The sequence below is a fragment of the Euprymna scolopes genome, chromosome 33 (genome assembly GCF_053919585.1).
Source record: "Euprymna scolopes isolate OS-2025 chromosome 33, ASM5391958v1, whole genome shotgun sequence".
NCBI classification, from domain to species: Eukaryota; Metazoa; Mollusca; class Cephalopoda; order Sepiida; family Sepiolidae; genus Euprymna; species Euprymna scolopes.
Genome location: NC_136514.1, coordinates 14,801,789 through 14,821,753, shown reverse-complemented (window position 1 = coordinate 14,821,753; position 19,965 = coordinate 14,801,789). Strand labels below are relative to the sequence as shown.

Genomic DNA, 19,965 nt, shown 5'->3' with positions numbered 1-19,965 from the left:
AGTGCGTGTGCAACTTTCAGTGCGCCTAGACTAGCATCCATTCCGAACCAGTTTGAACCTACAACTATCAAGTTCATAGTCAGCAGTTCTACACTCTGACACATAGATTCAGTGCCCGCAAACAACCTCCCCAAATGTTTATTTATTTAAACATTTGATTCTTGTTTGAATAAAGATATATATATATATATATATATATATATATATATATATATATATATATATATATATATATATATATATATATATATGTATATATAGTCATCCACATATAGTACTGTTTTGCTGTTTCACAGCTCATCAGTGCGGCTATACAGGCAACTACCTCAAGCCAGGATTGAAACTTGACCGCCTGTACGACAGTCAAGGCTCCTAACCATTACGCTAATCGGTCGCTGCTGTGCGAGTCGTGAATTAACGATGTTTTGACATCGTCCAAAATACCTAAGCTTGATTTGTTTACACAAAGAACATTGCTTTATACGCTAATGGTAATTCGTGTATCACTTCTCAATATGCTCAACTCAAGATGAGGAGCATTATAGTCATCCACATATAGCACTGTTTCACTGTTTCACAGCTCATCAGTGCAGCTAGACAAACAACTATCTCAAGCTAGGATTGAAACCTGACCGCCTGTACGACAGTCAAGGCTCCTAACCATTACGCTAATCAAAATAGGCACAAATTTTACCGATTTCAATGCCGATTCATATACCCTCAAAAATTCAGACTTTGCTGATTACCGAATCCCGATTCATTGTCCCAACACTAATATATATTCAAACAAAAATTTGTACGGTAACTGTCAGTTTCATTCTACATAATATAATTGTTGTACATAATTTTAAAAGAAACATTTGATGATGAATAAAATGCGTGCAAGGAACCTGGTTTAGAAACGGCTTATAATGTGCATCTTTAATGAATAAAATCTGATAGCGTTTTCTTTTTGCATATTCTTGTCATATATTAACTGCATCGTCAAATTTGTTTTTCAGGCTATATAATTTCTAAAACATCAACCTTTATCATTGTCGCGATATATACACTTGGCAGTGATAATAAAACACACAGTTGGTTATAAAATATTTTGTTTTTTTGAAAATAACCTTTTTGGTTTCAGAATGACAATTTTGACATGCGTGCCGACGTGCGAGGTGGGCTGGTGTGTTCTTGCAATGGAGAAAAGGTGTGTCGTTTAGCTTGCCGTCGGGGTTGCTCTCTCTCTCTCTCTCTCTCTCTCTCTCTCTCTCTCTCTTTTCCGTTGTCTGCACTCTACTTCATTGGCATCAACATTCCAACATGCATTGTCTTGAAAATGTCGCTCAATCTACGTCCCCCATTTTGATTTCTTTGACATCATCCCTGGTAGCACCCGCATCCAGGCTTTTGACACACTTTTCTTTTGACGTCATTCCCGGGCAACTGGATTATCCAACATTCTTCTTCTTATTATTTTTCATTACATGCAGCCAAATAATGTCATTTCTAACTTACTTGATACAGAGGTGGTATACGTAGCATGGAAGACAAGATGCTTCTTCTTGCTAGCAACTATATAAAGCGCTGATCCCGAGGAAGTGATCTGGGGTGGAATCCCTCTGCCACAGTAGGTATCGATCAGAGGTGCCATCTCATCAAAGCCATTGTAGATTTTCACGTACTCTTCATCACAATTAAGGCTGCTGGAGAATTTGGAAAAGTGCAATGTGATTCGCTCATCTCAAAAAGAAGAAAGAAAATAAAAACAATATTAGACAAGCTTACATGTTTAAACAAAAAAGGATTTTTTAGATGAGAATTGATAATTTAGCTCGTTCCAATTACTATTCTCATCAAAATGATGTAGCTGAAGATGGCCGGGACGTATATCAGACCAAACGTTGTAAAAATAACAACCGATATGAGAAGAACTGTCCAACTAATACAAAAGAGTATACAATCACTAATGTACCATAAAAATGATCAACCGAATTCTTAATTTTATGTAACCATAAAAATACATTCAATAATAGATATAGTACCTGATTATCATTATTATTCAGAAATAAACAATTACCTATAATCCAATGGAAAATATTAATTTTTCAAGAATGTCAAAAAAAAAACTACTAAATCATAGAACTGAAATAGCAACTAATTGTAAACCCAGAATAAAGTTTATTTTGGGATAAAAACTTAGAAAATAAAAAAAATACAAAAAGTAAATCAAGATACTTAAATAATATCTAAAAGACTCTTTCGTTAATCAACACTTTGCTGGTTATCAATGGCAGAACTTACTCCTGCATTCCTAATTCTTGCAATTACACTAAGACTTATTCCACGCTGTGCTTCAAGAATATCACCAAAATAACAAAAAATTTTCAACATTTCCAATAGCTTTGCCATCTAGATGTACTTTGTTCATATACTTTGGGATAGCTTATAAAATTGTTCATATACTTTGGGATAACTTATAAAATAAAGAAAATAAAAAAACTGATATGTCTTGAGAAAAGGATATATTCGTTTGAAGTGGTTGAGTGGTCTTGGTTACAGTATTTGAGTAATAATCTGGTAAGTTGCCTTCTTGGACGAGTATTTATGATTGAAGCTGGTATATCCTTAATGTGAGGTGTGAGACGTACCTTTGACGTCTTTCTTAGGCAGTTCTTCTAGTCGCTATTTATGACTAAACAAGCTAATCATATTTTTGTAAGGAGTAATAAAAATACAACATAAAAAAATAAACTAAAGTAGTTAAATAATAAAAAGTGATCACTGAAATTTTCTTCATTCAATTAAGATTAATATTATCGAAATCCCCCCCCCCAAAAAAAATGCTGCTCACCACTAAGCTACTTATTATTGTATTAATTTATATTTCATTTTTTTAAGACAAAAAAACAGAACACAAACTAAGGTAGAATAATTTTAATGTGATCCACGAAATGGTGAAAAAACATCTTGCCACATTATATGCTTTAAATATGGCCGGTGTAAATAAATGTTAAATGACAAAAAGGAATAATTCTGTTTGTATTATACCACAAGTTAAATACTAACAGCTGTTGACTTTTAAAATATTAGGGATCTAGAGATATTTCTCTTGTGCTTAATACAAACAATTATTAATAACTCTTCTTGTCTATCTGTCATAACTTATTTACATTGGCTATATATATATATATATATATATATATATATATATATATATATATATATATATATATATATATATATATATATATAAACAACTATGCCATCATTTCGTGCATCCAATTTAAATTGTTCTAACTTACTGTGTTTTTTTCCAAACAAGGAAAAACATTAAATATCAAGGTTTTATACAATAATAAATTGTTGCAGTGAATGAAATATGGTTGATTTTCTTAAATATCAAACAGGTCTGAGATCAACATTTATTGTGTTGATTACTAATATTGTAAAAGAAGTGAGAGGAGCTAAACCCCTCACAATCTCAAGTCCTCTTTCTCCTACCAATAACACCATGAAGTAAATCTAATTATTATAATTTAATGCTAATGCATTCCCTTCTCTGTTATAAGCGATTGTCTCCAACAGAACCTTATTAACACAATCAACGGGGTCGATGAAGGGACAGGGAGTTGCAAATTTGAAGATGGTGAAAGTAGTGGAAATAGAAAATCCTAATCTATTATCCTTATTCTATTTTCTTTATATTGGGAGCAAGGGTAATAGAAGAAAACCGTATAGTCTATAACATGTTTATTTGTTTACATTAGTGAGAACCTAGAGATCTCGATTTTAATGACTAAGAGCCATAATTTATAATGTGGAAATCATTACTGCACTTTTACAAACATAAGTGAATGTATAAATGTATAAATGCTCCTGGGCAACGACGGGTTTGGACAGCTAGTATATACTTCATCTACAGTCGTTTCACAATATCACAGTTCTTCACTGTAACTAGACATTGTGAGTTTTTCAATCTAGACAACAATCATCCAACTTACCCATATGCTATCACGCTCACCATGAAAGTAAAGGAAAATTATGCTTTTATATTTGTTTACATTATCGGTAGCCTAGAGAGCTTAATCCTAATTACAAAGAGTGATGATTTATGCTAAGTAGCAACCGTTGTTTCCCTTACTAGAGAGTTCAATTCACATGACATTATTTCCTGTTACATATAAATTGGAAGATCCTTACCTGATTGGTTAGCTATCAATTTCCATCGACATGATACAGATCCGTGCAGGTCTGCACTGCTTATGATCCCTCCGTCACTTGCAGAGAAAGTTCGACCACATTCTACAGAGGGGGAATGATAATTAAAATTAAGAAAGCATGAATTTGTTGCAATATTCAAGTTATTCATCTTTTATTAATATTTAAAAAAATATATAATCTTGAAATTGTGTTCTGTTGTTGGTTCTCAGAAAACACCGGAACCTAATCAGGGACGATTATTATTATGATGGTTGTACATGTTTTGTCTGCTAAAATATGTATCTCGGGAATGTTAACTTTGAAATTTTAACATAAAATAAACAGTTAGGAATTTTAGCTATCAATAATAATAACTATGGCTGTGACAACAGAATATTCTTTTCATTCTTTTGACTCTCGTGTATATATCCGACACAGTAAGACATGTTCAATCAACCGAGAACCACATCAGTCTATATAAAATCATATAAGATATTAACGGATATTTTTTTCATTGTTTTTACTCTTGAGTGTGTATCCGTTGACATCTTATATGCTTTTATATAGAGTGATGTAGTTCTTGGTTGATTAACTGTGTCTTACTGTGTCGGATATATACTCAAGTGTCAAAACAATGAAAAGAATATGCTGTTGTCACAACCATAATAATAGCAAATAGATCACATGACAAACATCAGGTGATTTGAGTTTTTAGTGCTACATTGTAGCGATGACATAGTTACAAAGAAATAGTTTTATACCAACAGCGGTTGGCTTTTAAAATATTAGGGGTCTAGAGATATTTCTCTCGTGCTTAATACAAACAGAATTATTAATAACTTCTCTTCTATCTGTCATAACTTGGGGAAATAAACGTTGATTAACTCAGCTTTAGTATAATGATAGATGTCCATATAAGCAGGGGAGATAATTCAATAATAATAGATGTCCATACAAACAAGGGAGATAATTCAAAAATAACAACTGTCCATACAAGCAAGGGAGATAATTCAATAATAATAGATACTTATTTTGTACTTGTGTAGGTAGTTTAGAGGTAGTCGGAGTTAATTTAGGTTGGGCAGCTGAGTTGAACAGACGAGGGAAATCAGCTAGCGACCGAGAAGATGGCGGACGGTCGTAATGGTTTCTGTACGCCAAGGAAACGATCAGGGCTGAAGATAATAAAAACGTAGAACAAGGATAGTATGCAACTTCCAAGCAGGGAACATCTGGAAATAAAAGTTGCCTAGAAATAGCCTGAGCGTCTACGTGCCTCGCGAAACCTTGCAGCTTACAGACCGTCAGTCAAGACTTATCGATGGAAGAAAGGTAGGCTCCCTGTTTGGCCAGCTGTAAACCCCAGAAAGATATTATCCGTCCCTTTATCTAAAGAACTGTCTGTTTGTAAATTGTTATTGTCCCTGGTTTATTGAACCGTGTCCTTACGTCACACACACACACACACACACACACACACACACACACACACACACACACACACACTCCATTATATATAGAAGGAAATGAGACAACCACAAAGATGTGTTATATATACATCATGTTATATACACCCAACTATGTAACAACGATCGTTTTGGTGTGTAAATATATATACGTTCGTTATATAGACCAGCAATATAACAATTGTATAGTTACTAGAAAGAAAAATGCAACCTGTTGGGTCATCCATTATGCTCGGTTCAGATGGTTTATATTAAAAAAAAAAACGTGTTTGTAAAGCCAGTGAATATAAGCAATAAAAAGACAAAATTCAAAATTTGTCTTCATTGCACACTATATCACCCTCTTTCTTTATTTTCCTTTAAAACTACGAATTAAATAGTATTATTACTGGTGGTAATATTGCCACTTTGTTAATAATGAATTATTCCAATCATTTTATTTTTTTTTCTTTATTATATTCTAGTATTAATAAACACAAAGACAAAGACATAAGCTAGAATGATATAATAAGAGCAAGAGGGGGGGAGTCAAACTTATTGTGAGAGAGGGTGAAAGTGATAGAACGTTAGTAAGAGATTAATCACCTGATGAAAATTGAATTGAAACTAATCAGAACAATCAAAATGGAAGTGTTTTCAACTATAACTGAATCCCAAAATTGAGGAATAATTCAGCATATGTAACATAGTGTAGACGCACGTATGCAAATGCATGCAAAATGACGTCACTGATAGGGAAAAATAAGGACTTTAAAAAAGAGATCACGTTAGAGACGTGGATAACGTTCGAGATCATATTAGAGACGTGGATGAGTTTAAGAGAATGTTCGCAAGGAGGATCACAGGAGACATCGCAGCTGTAATGAGAGAACAAGGAATTAAATGTTGTTGTACAACAAAAAAAAAAAAAGCGAGTTGACGTTCTTTTCTATTCTTTGTCTATTTTGCTACTGAATCTACAACATGTTGGTTCCCGAATAACGTTACATATATAGTTTCTGTGATTAATATATATGGGAACAAAAGCCTTAGGTAAACAAACGTTGATTAACTCAGCTTTAGTATGATGATAGATGTCCATCAAACAAGGGAGATAATTCAAAAATAACAACTGTCCATACAAGCAAGGGAGATAATTCAATAATAATAGATACTTATTTTTGTACTTGTGAATCTTGTTGGGCTTTCATTTAACCATGTGATCATACTTTTATTAAAATTACTACTCCCTTAATATCGACCATGACACATCTACTTGCATCACCTTCCTTTCCAGGTTTAACAAAAATTCATGTTTTATTGAATTAAGGTCGTCAACATGTTAAACATAAATTCACAAGCCAGAAAAGTCACCGATACCCATAACAAATAACACCCTACCTGAGAATTCTGCCTTCAAGCTACTCGGCTTAACATTCACAGGAAACATGAATGGGAACAAATACACTGTAGACATTGCGAGGGCTGCTGCAAAGAAGATGGGTTCCCTCTATTGTGCTAGAAGACTACTTACATCTGAGACTATCCACGATTCGCCCATGCATAGAGTATTGTTGCCACATCTGGGCCTTGTCAGTCTCTCCCTCTTGGATAGGGTCCAAAAAAGAGTCTCCAACCTAATAGGTCCCACTTCGTCAACTAAGCTCCAACCTCTGTCCCATCGTCACAATGTTGCATCTATGTACCTGTTTTACAAATATTTTAATGGAATGTACTCTGATGAACTTGTTGCATTAGTGCCCCTTCGATGTACATATCCCTGACAAACCTGTTTAGCAACAAAATCACACCTCTTCACTGTTGATGTCCCTAAATGGCAGGAAGCTTTCTACTCTAATAGTTTCTTCTCTCAAACAGCTAGCCTTTGGAATTCCCTTCCTGCCGCCTGTTTCCCTGACTGTACTGATATGCAGAAATTTAAATGTAACATGACCCAACATCTTGTTTATCTTTCCTATGCATGATCTCTAATAGTGGCTGCTTACATCCAAGTGGCAATATGCCTTGTTAGGTGTGAAGGTGAGTTAAAAAAAAAAAAAAAAAAAAAAAAAAACTCATTTCGACCAGTAACGAGTTACTTGCAGTATAAGTAGTATCTGTTCATGCCTCAAAGAACTTGATCAATCACATTTCAGATATCGGCTCATATCTACTCCAGCACCGTATTACATTTTGGTCAAGATCAAAGTGTAGTATCTGTTTCGGCAGATACTGCAAGCAAAGACCATATGTGGGGGAAACCCCACATATAAGACCTTGGTCGATGTAGGGGCAACCCTTCATACCAATTGTCACTATCCAGCTCCCCTACTCCCCGGGGAGTTGGTCCCCATTTCCCCTTCACTCCTCACTTTAAAAGTCGGCCTTGTGCCTAATTTGCTCGGTGGGGGAGCAAATAAATACCATCTGTTCCGGCAGATACTGCACTTAAGATGATTTGTACCAGTCAATGGAGGGGAAACCCTCTATACTGGGACAATTATTATTTTTGGTAACCAGAGTGCCCCCTTTTTGCCTACTTTTAGGGGAGCTGGTTTTTACCTCACATTAAAAACGGCCTTGTGCCTAATTTGCTCTGTGGGGGAGCAAATAAATACCATCTGTTCCGGCAGATACTGCAAGCTATGACTAGCAAAGACCAGATGTGGGGGCAACCCCACATGCCTGACCATTAACCAGCTCTCATTTCCCACCTCTCGGGAGCTGGTCCCCTTTTTCCATTCCCCCTCCCTTCACTCCTCACATTAAAAATCGGCCTTGTGCCTAATTTGCTCGGTGGGGGAGCAAATAAATACCATCTGTTCCGGCAGATGCTGCAAGCTATGACTAGCTATGACTAGCTATGACTAGCAAAGACCAGATGTGGGGGCAACCCCACATGCCTGACCATTAACCAGCTCCCATTTCCCACCTCTCGGGAGCTGGTCCCCTTTTTCCCTTCCCCCTCCCTTCACTCCTCACATTAAAAATCGGCCTTGTGCCTAATTTGCTCGGTGGGGGAGCAAATAAATACCATCTGTTCTTCAGATGCTGCACTTCATTTTCTTGTTCTCTTTCGGTCGAGGAGAAATCCTTCACGACTGAGACAATTTTTATTTTTGTACCTTTTCTCCACGTTAAAAAACGACCCTGGTGTCTAACTCTGTCCCGTGGGGAGGCATAGTAAATAGGTACATGACTTAACTTAGTAAATAGGGACATGATTTAACTTCTTGTCTGGCTACAGGACGCTTGCTGCAGTTTGATAGAATCTTCTAATACATATGGTCAGCTACTATAGTAATAACTATGATGATTTTGTATGGCTGTTCACTAACGCCATTAGTCTAGCTGTTGACTCGATCAGCTGCTCCTGCTAATGGGTTTGATGACGTCATCCAGCTATCAACTAACTCTTCTTGTTCAGATATTGATTCTATCAGTCTAATGAGATTACACTGAACTTCTGAGAACACCCTGTCCTTTTCAGGACAATAACAAAGTGTCACATATGTAAATACCCTTTCCTCAGGATAATCCTTATCAAAAAAAATCTCTATTTCTGTCTGCCACGCTCTTTTTCAACCTCAAGGTGACGTTAAAATTCCACTGGTGGCAGGTGCCAAAGTATGGGGATCAATATTATAACTTTATATTGCCACATTGTCTTTTGATCTAAAGATCGATTTAATAGCAATCAGCATACACCAGTTCATGCTCCAAGAGACTTTTTCAGATATCAGCTCGTATTTACTCCAGGAACGTATTACATTATTGGCGTGACTTATTTATCTGTCAGGCTACAGGACGTTTGCCGAAGTTTGACCAAATCCTTTAGTTCACATGATTTTTTTTTCATGGCAAGTGCTCGACTGAGCTTCAATCTATGGTCCCCCTTCGCCAAACTTTCACAAGAAACACTCGTCTAGCTGTAAATACTATCAATAATTTCCCCTGACTCTTTATCTGTGCCTAAACCTAAACGTAGATTCCATGAACAAAGCTTCTTTCTTAGAACTGCACGCTTGTGGAATTGTCTTCCGTTTTCCTGCTTTCCAGCTGACTACACTCTGATTGTCTTCAAGTCTAACGTAAACAAGTTCTTGATAAGCCGTTCCACTTAAGTTAACAAATTTATCGATTTTCCATTACTAACGATTACTATATTGTCTAATTGACTACTGTACACTCTTTAACCCTTATCCTCGAGTGGTCTCTGAGCTTTGATAAGTGGTTATGCCTATGTAAAAAAAAAAAGAAAAAAAAGAGTTTTGTCTTGGCGATCTGGTGTTATGATCATAACTACTGTGACTTTATCCTGCTAGTGCTGTCTCTGACTCGATCAGCTGTGTCTGCTAATATTCTGGTGTTTAATTCTGCTTGTTCAGTTGGAGATTTGATTAGTCCAATGAGATTCACATGTCTCAAGAACTATCCCAGACATCGTCAAGATATTGAAAATCGGAAACATTCTCCAATCTTCCTCCAGCTGTGGACTTCAATTTGAGAATTCTGGTACAATAGAAGCAAAACACTTGTAGTACAACCTGTCAACCCTCTAACTGAGCAAGACAACTATGAAATAATAGAGTCATCCTCCATCGTTCATATTACACGCATACTTGAATAGTATGTGATTCATACAATGTTCACATATCAATCTGTTCTCATTCTTACATACATATACAAAATATTTAATCAAGATAACTAAACACATGACTTATGAACAGGTTTATTGTGAATCTTTGTTAATACCAAAGAAAGAACTTTCTAAAATTATAGTTTTGTTATTCAACTAGCAAAAAATATTCTTCTATATAATAAAATAAACTTGGTCAGAATAGCTGTCGTTCAACAAATCAATATTTGATTCTGATTCGTCAGTTTTTTGTGCAATATCGATTCATGTTCTTAGCAAGAAAAATGTAATTTGATTTAATTCGTTTGAGAAATTATTTTGTTGATTCAAAATAATTACCGAAATTACACAATCTATATATGTATATATATAAGTGAACGTGTCTGTGTATGTCTGTGTGTGTGTCTGTCTGTGTACATTTCCCTATGCAATAACTCTGTCAATTTTCAATCTACAGACGCGAAATTTGAGATACTGAGTACTGAAATTTGGGAAAATCGATGTGATCGGTTTTCGGACAGAAATTTGGCTGTTAAGGAGTCAAAGTTCAACGATCTGACCTCTGAGAACTCTACCAAGCTCCTCCGCCTATTTTTGGTCTAAACACTTGAAATGTTAGATATGGGTTCCTTGGACATGGATCTAACTTAATAACTTGATTTGAGCCCAAAACAATAAATGTTAAGGGGTCATAATGGGGGTCAAAGTTAAAAAAAATTGACCGCTTTTTTTTTTTTTGCTCAACATACACCTCCAAACACCCGGGCAACGCCGGGTTGAAATGCTAGTTTTAAGATAAAAAAAATGGAAGTAACACTGTATTCGTTAATACAAAGTTACTTCCATTTTTTGTTTAACTTTGTTTTTACTTAAAAAAAAAACAACAACATTGATATATGCTCTTAGCAAAATGTATACTTACAGCAAAATGGATCTTCTTTTCCAAGAACGTCTCTTCCATGCTAACTTAGATATACTTGTCTTTGTTAGCTTATTTTTAATTGCATTTTCACCCCCAAAAAGGCACAGTTTGATGTAGGGGGCTACTATCTGGGGCATAAATTATAGGGATACTATGTAGGGAGTTGAGCAGCAAGATGTCTGTTTCTGGCCTTTTGGCCAAGATCAAAGTGTAGTATCTGTTCTTCAGATGCGGCACTTCCATTTCTCGTTCTCTTTTGGTGAAGGAGAAGTCCTTCACGACTGAGACAATTTTTATTTTTGTACCTTTTCTCCACGTTAAAAAATGACCCTGGTGTCTAACTCTGTCCCGTGGGGAGGCATTGTAAATAGGTACATTACGCTTGAACTTCTGTAGGTCAGTATAATCGGGGAAGCAGGAACCTGGAAGGAAATTCCAAAGTCTAGCAGTTTGGCGGAAGAAACTATTAGAGTAGAAGGCTTTATAGAATCTTGGGTTCTCTACTGTGTTGGGGCGAGATTTTGCTGCTTCTCGGGTTTGTTGGGGGTATTTACGTCGAGGGGGATATAAGGGCTTGTAGATTGTCGGAGCATATATACCATAAAAATACTTGTAAAACAGGCAGAGGGATGCAACATTTCGTCGATGGTACAGAGGTTGAAGGCTCGCTGGCAGTTCGGGACCTATTAGGTTGGTGACTCTCTTTTGAACCTTGTCCAGGAGTGAGAGACTAGTAGCAGGTGCACTAGCCCAAATGTGAGAACAATACTCCATACATGGGCGAATTTAAGTAGAGATACAGGATACTTACAGGCGTAAGCTTAAGTATGTAGCTTAAGTAAAAATATTTTGCTTTTTCGTTTATGTTAATTTTTTTGTTGTGTGTGTTAAGTAAAAGATGAAATTTACCAATTAATTTCCCTGTTGATCTCATTTAATTTCCTACTTTATTGCACTTTTAATTGCACATTTAATTTCCTATTTTGTGGCACTTTTAATTAAATATTTAATTTCCTATTTTGTCGCACTTTTAATTACACATTTAATTTCCTATTTTGTCGCACTTTTAATTACACATTTAATTTCCTATTTTGTCGCACTTTTAATTAAATATTTAATTTCCTATTTTGTCGCACTTTTAATTAAATATTTAATTTCCTATTTTGTCGCACTTTTAATTACACATTTAATTTCCTATTTTGTCGCACTTTTAATTACATATTTAATTTCCTATTTTGTGGCACTTTTAATTACACATTTAATTTCCTATTTTGTCGCACTTTTAATTACATATTTAATTTCCTATTTTGTGGCACTTTTAATTAAATATTTAATTTCCTATTTTGTCGCACTTTTAATTAAATATTTAATTTCCTATTTTGTCGCACTTTTAATTACACATTTAATTTCCTATTTTGTCGCACTTTTAATTAAATATTTAATTTCCTATTTTGTCGCACTTTTAATTAAATATTTAATTTCCTATTTTGTCGCACTTTTAATTACACATTTAATTTCCTATTTTGTCGCACTTTTAATTACATATTTAATTTCCTATTTTGTGGCACTTTTAATTACACATTTAATTTCCTATTTTGTCGCACTTTTAATTACATATTTAATTTCCTATTTTGTGGCACTTTTAATTACATATTTAATTTCCTATTTTGTGGCACTTTTAATTACACATTTAATTTCCTATTTTGTCGCACTTTTAAACACGTAATACATGGACAATAAAACCAGTTTTCAAATGAGATTTTTTAAAAATGATCTGAACTTATTTTAAATTATACAGATGTGTTAATAAAAGAATTTCCATGAACAGAGTTTCTTTCTCAAGAACTTCCTGTACAGAACACATTACTACGAGGATGCTTCCCTGCAGACTACAACATTGTAACAAGGTGATATTAGTTTTCAACAGACCCGAATACCTATACAAGTCATCATTTTAAAGTAAAAACTTACCAATTAATCACCTTGTTGCTCTCATTTAATGTCCTATTTTGTTGCACTTTTACATGCGTAAAGTTTGGACGGTAGTGGTGTTTTTCAGGCGAGATTAAAAAATAATAATAATGATAACTAGCGGGACCTATGGAAATTCCACAGGGAACTCATTCATATGAAATATATTGATGTCATTCTGTAGATGTTCAGTGTAAATGGAGACGCTCTGATATTATTGTAGCTTTTTTGTTAAAACTGCAAAAGTATTTATTTAAGCTAGCACGAACTCCCGGTAAAGCCCGGGCGTAAAGTAACACTTAGATATGATATTTTAATCCTTGCAGATTTCGTATATATTATTATAGAGTTAATGTTCTATCGATTTTTATGTTATAAGTTGCGATTTCAAAAATAATTAAAAAAAATAAATCCATATGGCTTGGGTGCATTAGCTTGAATGGAAACCGAAATAAAAACTTATGAAAAAAAAAAAAAAAAAAAAAAAAATATATATATATATATATATATATATATATATATATATATATAAGTTGAGTTCCTTCAGCCATAATCGAAACCAAAACTTATGAAGAATTCTTGATAAAATTATTTATGACAAGAAATAGAAGTACATAACAATTAAACGACCCGGATGTAAGCGTGACATACAAATGAACACACACGCTATCGTATTAATATATAGATAATTTGAACTTAGTTAAAATCATACTGATGTGTTAAGAAAGAATTTCCATGAACAGAGTTTCTTTCTCAAAATCTTCCCGTGTGGAACACATTAATATATGACTGCTTCCCTACAGACTACTACATGGTTGTCTTCAAACCCAGTGTCAACAAATACTCCCTTTACAACTATTGGTCTTTAATACTCTGATAGTATTGTTTTTCATTCAATTTATAATCTCATTAACCCTTATTTGCTTTTTGGTATTGATAAACAGGTACTCATTAGTACAGTTTTTTTTTTTTAAATATAATTTTATTTAATTCAAGTAAGTAATCATTTTATCTACTTGGAATAATTTAAAAATTATGCCATTTTATGAAACAATAAGTGAAGCATGCATGGTCCCCCGTGAGTGCACAGTGAACGAGGCATAAAAAAATGACTAAGTTCAGCATCCCTCCCACCATTTAGCCTCAAAAGTCCCCAGGGGACGTCCAATTCTGGTGAAAATGAACAAACAATGCAGTTTTAGGCATTAACATATGTAAATTTGACTTCTGCACTATGCAAAGAAAAAAAAAATATCATTTGCCCCTCCCCCACATTTAACCCCAAAAGTTCCCAAGGCCTTAACATATTTAAATTTGAGTTTAGCACCATGCAAAACTGCTAAATAGACATACATAGAAAATTTTGGACAAATATGCTAAAATAGTTCCAAAAATGGAGTGTTTTTATTAGTCCTAAAAGAGCCCCTGGCGTGCAACCAAGTGTTATCGCAAAGTATAGACAAATAAAATTATATAGAAATCAACTTTTCAGAAAGTTTTATAAAAATCCAAGGCATCAATTTTTTTTTTTTAATAAGCAAAAAAGTGTCAATTTTAGCCATTTTAACCCGAAATGCACCCCCAGGGGGGCAACTGGAGTTTTCCCCAGAAAATCCGTTTCGTTACTTTTTTACTCATATCATGGTCAATGTTTGTGCAAAATTTTAAAATATTCCAAAGCGTAGCTATTGACAGATGAACAGACGAATGGACAAATGGACAAATGGACAAGGGTGAATTTACAGGTCCACTCTCCTTTTGTCCGGGGACCAAAAAGAAGTTATACCGAGGTACTTTCCTTTGTTTAGTCGACTTTTTTCATTCTTTATATAAAAAGGGGAAATAACTTCGTATTCATCAATACAGAGTTACATACCTCTGCCCGATCTACTTTTCACTTTATAAAAAGAAGGCCCGAAATTTTTCTTCATATTTCAATTATGTGAATTATTAATGAAAGTAAAAATAATAGATAGAGATATTTTTTTGTGTGTGTGAAATATGATTTTTCAATTATATTTCACTCTTTGTGTATACTAATCTTTTTTGTTTAGAAACTATGTTTGTTGAATAAAACAACAAGGTATATATAAAAGACTAATAATAATAATAATAATAATAATAATAGTAGTAGTAGTAGTAGTAGTAGTAGTAGTAGTAGTAGTAGTAGTAGTAGTATAGCTACATTCTAAAGTTCAAATATTTATTTTTCTTACCAAACATCTATTTCAGCATATTAAAATTTCTGTACATTTTTTACAGATCAGTTTTGTTTTGCAGAAACAACCTATTATTATTATTATTATTATTATTATTATTATTATTATTATTATGTCAATATCGAATCTTATCGTTCATATACTCTTAAGAAAAATACAAATGTTTATGCTTAGAAATAAAAATGCATGGCAATATAATGTCAGAAAAAAGAAAATTCATAGAAGACCCAGCAACGTATATGTTTAGTCAGCCGTCTTGGATCATATTTAATCTATAAAACTGAGAATGTGTGTGTGTGTGTGTGTGTGTGTGTGTGTGTGTGTGTGTGTGTGTGTGTGTGTGTGTGTGTGTGGACAATTCTTAGCCTATATACTCCACGAATTTTTTATCTACAAACTTAAAATTTGGTATATAGAGCATTCAGACATATGGAAAAAAATTTTAATCAGTTTTCATCCGGAAAAAAAGGGCTGTTAAGGGGTCAAAATTGAAAAATTGGTACTTCGGGTCATTAGATTTTTATCTGTTTGTCTACTGTTTCTTGACTGCACATGCATGACTCGTTCACATTATGTTAAGAATAAATACGTTTGAAAACACTTTTTAAAGATCGTGTCAAACTGGTCTAATTGTTATCCTACTTGACTCACTGTTTTTGGGTTCTGGTTTCGATCTCAGCTCGAGTATTTTTTTTTTTTTACTTACAAAAAGTGAATTGTTTAGAAAAAAACAATACTCGTATGTACATGTATCAGTTTTTTTTTTAATTCACTTTTTTTAAAGAATTAATACTGGGCTACACTCTGTACATCTTCTAGTGTATATATATATATATATATATATATATATATATATATATATATATATATATATATATATATGACTACTTCATTTCATGTAAACTTTAAGTATTTACTTCAACAGTGCTTAATACGTAGGTAGAGCTAGGTAGTAAGTTATAAAATATATATGTCAACTAAGCTACACAGAATATTGTGCATTTCATCCACGCTAGGATTCGTCAGGCATAAGCCTGACGAATCCTAGTGTGGATGAAATGCAGAATATTCTGTGTAGCTTAATTGACATATATATATATATATATATATATATATATATATATATATATATATATATATATATATATATATAATGGACTCTCTCCCATCGTGTTCGATGCATGAGGGCCAAAAATTCGCTGTTTCACTCTGCCTTCAATGCTTGTGCCGCATGTGTGACACAGGCCAGCTCTGCTCCCACAAACCAAGCCGCACGACTCACAGGATACAGGCTGGAAAGGTGCTGTCTCTACTCTTGCTCTACAAAGATTTGTTTGATTCGATAGCCGTGTGTCAATGCATGTGTTAATGCCCGCAAAACATTTTTCCCTCCACAATTTTCTATCCGCAGCATCTTCTTCAAAGGTTTTTGGGTTCAGGCCTGCATGCTTAAGATTGTCTTTCAGCTTATCCCTGTACCTCAAAAATGGACGACCCACATTTCAATTACCCTCTTTCAGTTGACTGTATGCTAGTTGCTTAGGAAAACGGTTTTCATCCATGCAAACAAGGTAACCAACCCACCGAAGCTGAGACTTCATCAGGAAGGCCTCAATACTTAAAATGTCGCACCTAGCAAACAATCCTGGGTTATGAGCCTTGTCTTTCCATGTTAATCCACATATACTATGAAGGCAACGCTTATGGAATATATCCAGTTGCGTAATCTACCTACGGTATGGGGTCCAGGCTTCCAATCCATACAGGAGTATCAAAACAATCACTGCACGATAAACCGAGATTTTGGTCTTTAGAGTCAGACCTCTTTCATTCCATACTCTTGACCGCAGTTTGCTGAAGGCAACAGTCGCCTTTGAAATTCTGCTCAATATCTCATCATCAAGTGATGCTGGCGAATTCACCTTACTTCCGAGATATGCAAAGGATTTAACATACTTTAGAGGCTGTCTATTCACTAAGATTCTCTGAGGCGGTTCCACATATTCTGGTCTCGGAATATTCACACCACCTTGCTGCAACGGAGTGGGCTTTGGTTGGTAGATAACTTCTGTCTTTTTAATACTAATCGTCAAACCAAATGCTTTTGCGGCATTGGAAAACTTGTCAACTAATTCTTGTGCGTCTTCAAATGAAGTGGCCATGAGTGCAGCATTGTCTGCTGAAAGAAAATCACGAACCATTTTGCTTCTTGTTAGTGTTTTAGCTTTGAATTTTTGATGATTAAAAAGACCCTCGGTAGTTCTAAATTCAAAATGAACACCTTGCGTGTAATCTTTAAAAGCATGCTCGAGCATGATTGAAAAGAAGATGGCAAAGAGCACACGCGCCATAACACAACCCTGTTTCGTACCGGTTTTTACCTCAAATGACTCAGAGAACTTTCTGTCTGCTCTTACACGTGCCTCCATATTCTCGTGAAAGGATATTATTACATTTAACATTTTTTCAGAGATTCCAACTTTATTCAAAACCTTCCAAAGTGCGACTCTGTTGACAGAGTCAAACGCCTTGGTTAGGTCGATAAAAATGACAAACAGATCCTGATTTTTCTCACATGCCTTCTCTGCAACTTGGCATAAACAGTAGATCATGTCGCTGGTTCCCCTTCCAGATCTAAAACCACACTGCGTCTCAGGATAAATTTTGTCTACTAGATGAATGATTATCCTGTTCAAAATGACCCTGGCTAGTACTTTTCCAGTCACAGAGAGCAGTGATATTCCACGGTAGTTATCACAATCAATGCGCTTTCCTTTATTCTTGAAGAGATGGATTATTGACGAGTTCCTGAAATCTTGAGGTACAGAACCGCCTTCCCAGATCCTGATGAATAACTCCAAAAGTTTTTTCAAAAGTGTGTTCCCACCAAACTTGAATATTTCGGCTGGTATACCATCATCACCTGCAGACTTTCTCAGTAGCATTTGTTTTACAGCTGCGAGAACTTCAGAAAAATTAGGAATCACATCTAGTTCTGCTATTTGGATTCTTGCAGGCAAAGAACTCAAAACATCATCAACATCAGAAGAAGAATTCAGCACTCCTTCAAAATGGTCCTTCCAGCGGTTAAAGATGTCATTCATATTAGTCAACAAGGTTGTACCATCTGCCCCCATAACGGGTGAAGTACCACATTGTTGTGGTCCAAAAACTTCTTTCAGACCCTCATAAAATACCCTCGCATCTTTCCTATCAAAAGCAGCCCGGAGCTCAGAGGCTTTTGCAGACCACCAATCTTCTTTCATTTTCCTCAATCGGCACCGAACATCCCTCCTGACACTGAGATAAGCCGATCTCTTCGCTGCAGAATTCTTGTCTGATATCCAGGCCCTGTGCAAAGAGTGCATCCGGTCTAAAATACCCTGAATTTCAATGTCATTTTCGTCGAACCAATCCTGATGCTTCCTCTTGGAAAGTCCTAGTACTTCGCTTGAACATTCATAGATGGCATCCCGCAATTTCTTCCAGGACTCTTCAATATCACAATTTTGTTTAACTTCGCATCTAACTTAGAAGATAATTCTTCTTTCTTTCTAGCGTGGATGAAATGCAGAATATTCTGTGTAGCTTAATTGCCATATTTAATATATATATATATATATATATATATATATATATATATATATATATATATATATATATTATTTATTTTATTATTTTTAAAACAGTAATCTACGTACACGCGTGTTTCAAGGTTTTTTACCTCTCATCAGCGTAGCTTAACTGCCTCCAGGGATCAAACCTCAGACCATGTTATCCCTATTAATCTCTATTAATCCCTATTAATCTCTATTAATCCCTATTAATCTCTATTAATCTTATGCTATTAACGGATACTATATTACTTAGTTTACTGCACTTCATCATAAAGGTCCATACAAAATATTTCAGCCAAACTGACCCAGTAGTTTCCAAGAAAAAGTGGAACAGATCGGCAGACAGACAGATAGACAAATAGAAATATAATATAGATATTTCGGACAAAAGAAAAAAAAGCGTTTAATTCGTCCACTTGCCTTGTGTATAATTTAACTTAAAACCTCTTGCTTCATCATGCTGCTCAATCTCATAGTTTGAAGTCTTGAACTCTAAAAGAATGGGCGACTCAAATGTGAAATTCTTCCCAGTCAAAGAGTTTTCTCCACAAAAAACTTCCCGGACTTCATCGTTTTGAGAGATCTGAAATATAAAAAAAAAAGAAAGTATTATTTTTGATTAAGTGTATCTAGTGTGTAATTTTTATTTGTTTGCATATTTTTTCAGCTTATTAGAAAAATAAGTAAAGCCCACCAGTAGGCTTTAAAAAAAAAACAAAAGATTTATGTTAAGCAATACACAAGAAACCAAGGGGGGGGGATGAAATATCAGTTACTTGAGCGTTAGTTTCCAAATCTAGAAAAATTAATCTGTGACTTTAAAATTTTGTTCTGAAAAAATTATTTCACAAACGTGCAACTGTACATACATGACATGATTTAAGCCATAAATAATGATGATAATGTAATGGACGTATATATATATATATATATATATATATATATATATATATATATATATATATAT

At 34.5% G+C, this 19,965-nt stretch overlaps 1 protein-coding gene and 1 pseudogene across 1 annotated transcript in view; one reads left to right on the top strand and one right to left on the bottom strand.

Moving 5' to 3' along the window:
- LOC145258153 (cubilin-like) overlaps positions 1-19,965 on the bottom strand; it is a 409,766-nt gene that overhangs the window by 171,899 nt on the left and 217,902 nt on the right. Inside the window, exons 35-37 of the mRNA XM_080115944.1 lie at positions 19,419-19,581; positions 4,186-4,287; positions 1,501-1,725 (exon numbers count right to left, since the gene is read on the bottom strand). Of these exons, the coding sequence (XP_079972070.1) occupies positions 1,501-1,725; positions 4,186-4,287; positions 19,419-19,581 (490 nt within the window). The remainder of the gene's footprint in view (positions 1-1,500; positions 1,726-4,185; positions 4,288-19,418; positions 19,582-19,965) is intronic.
- LOC145258479 (U2 spliceosomal RNA) lies at positions 11,370-11,501 on the top strand (annotated as a pseudogene).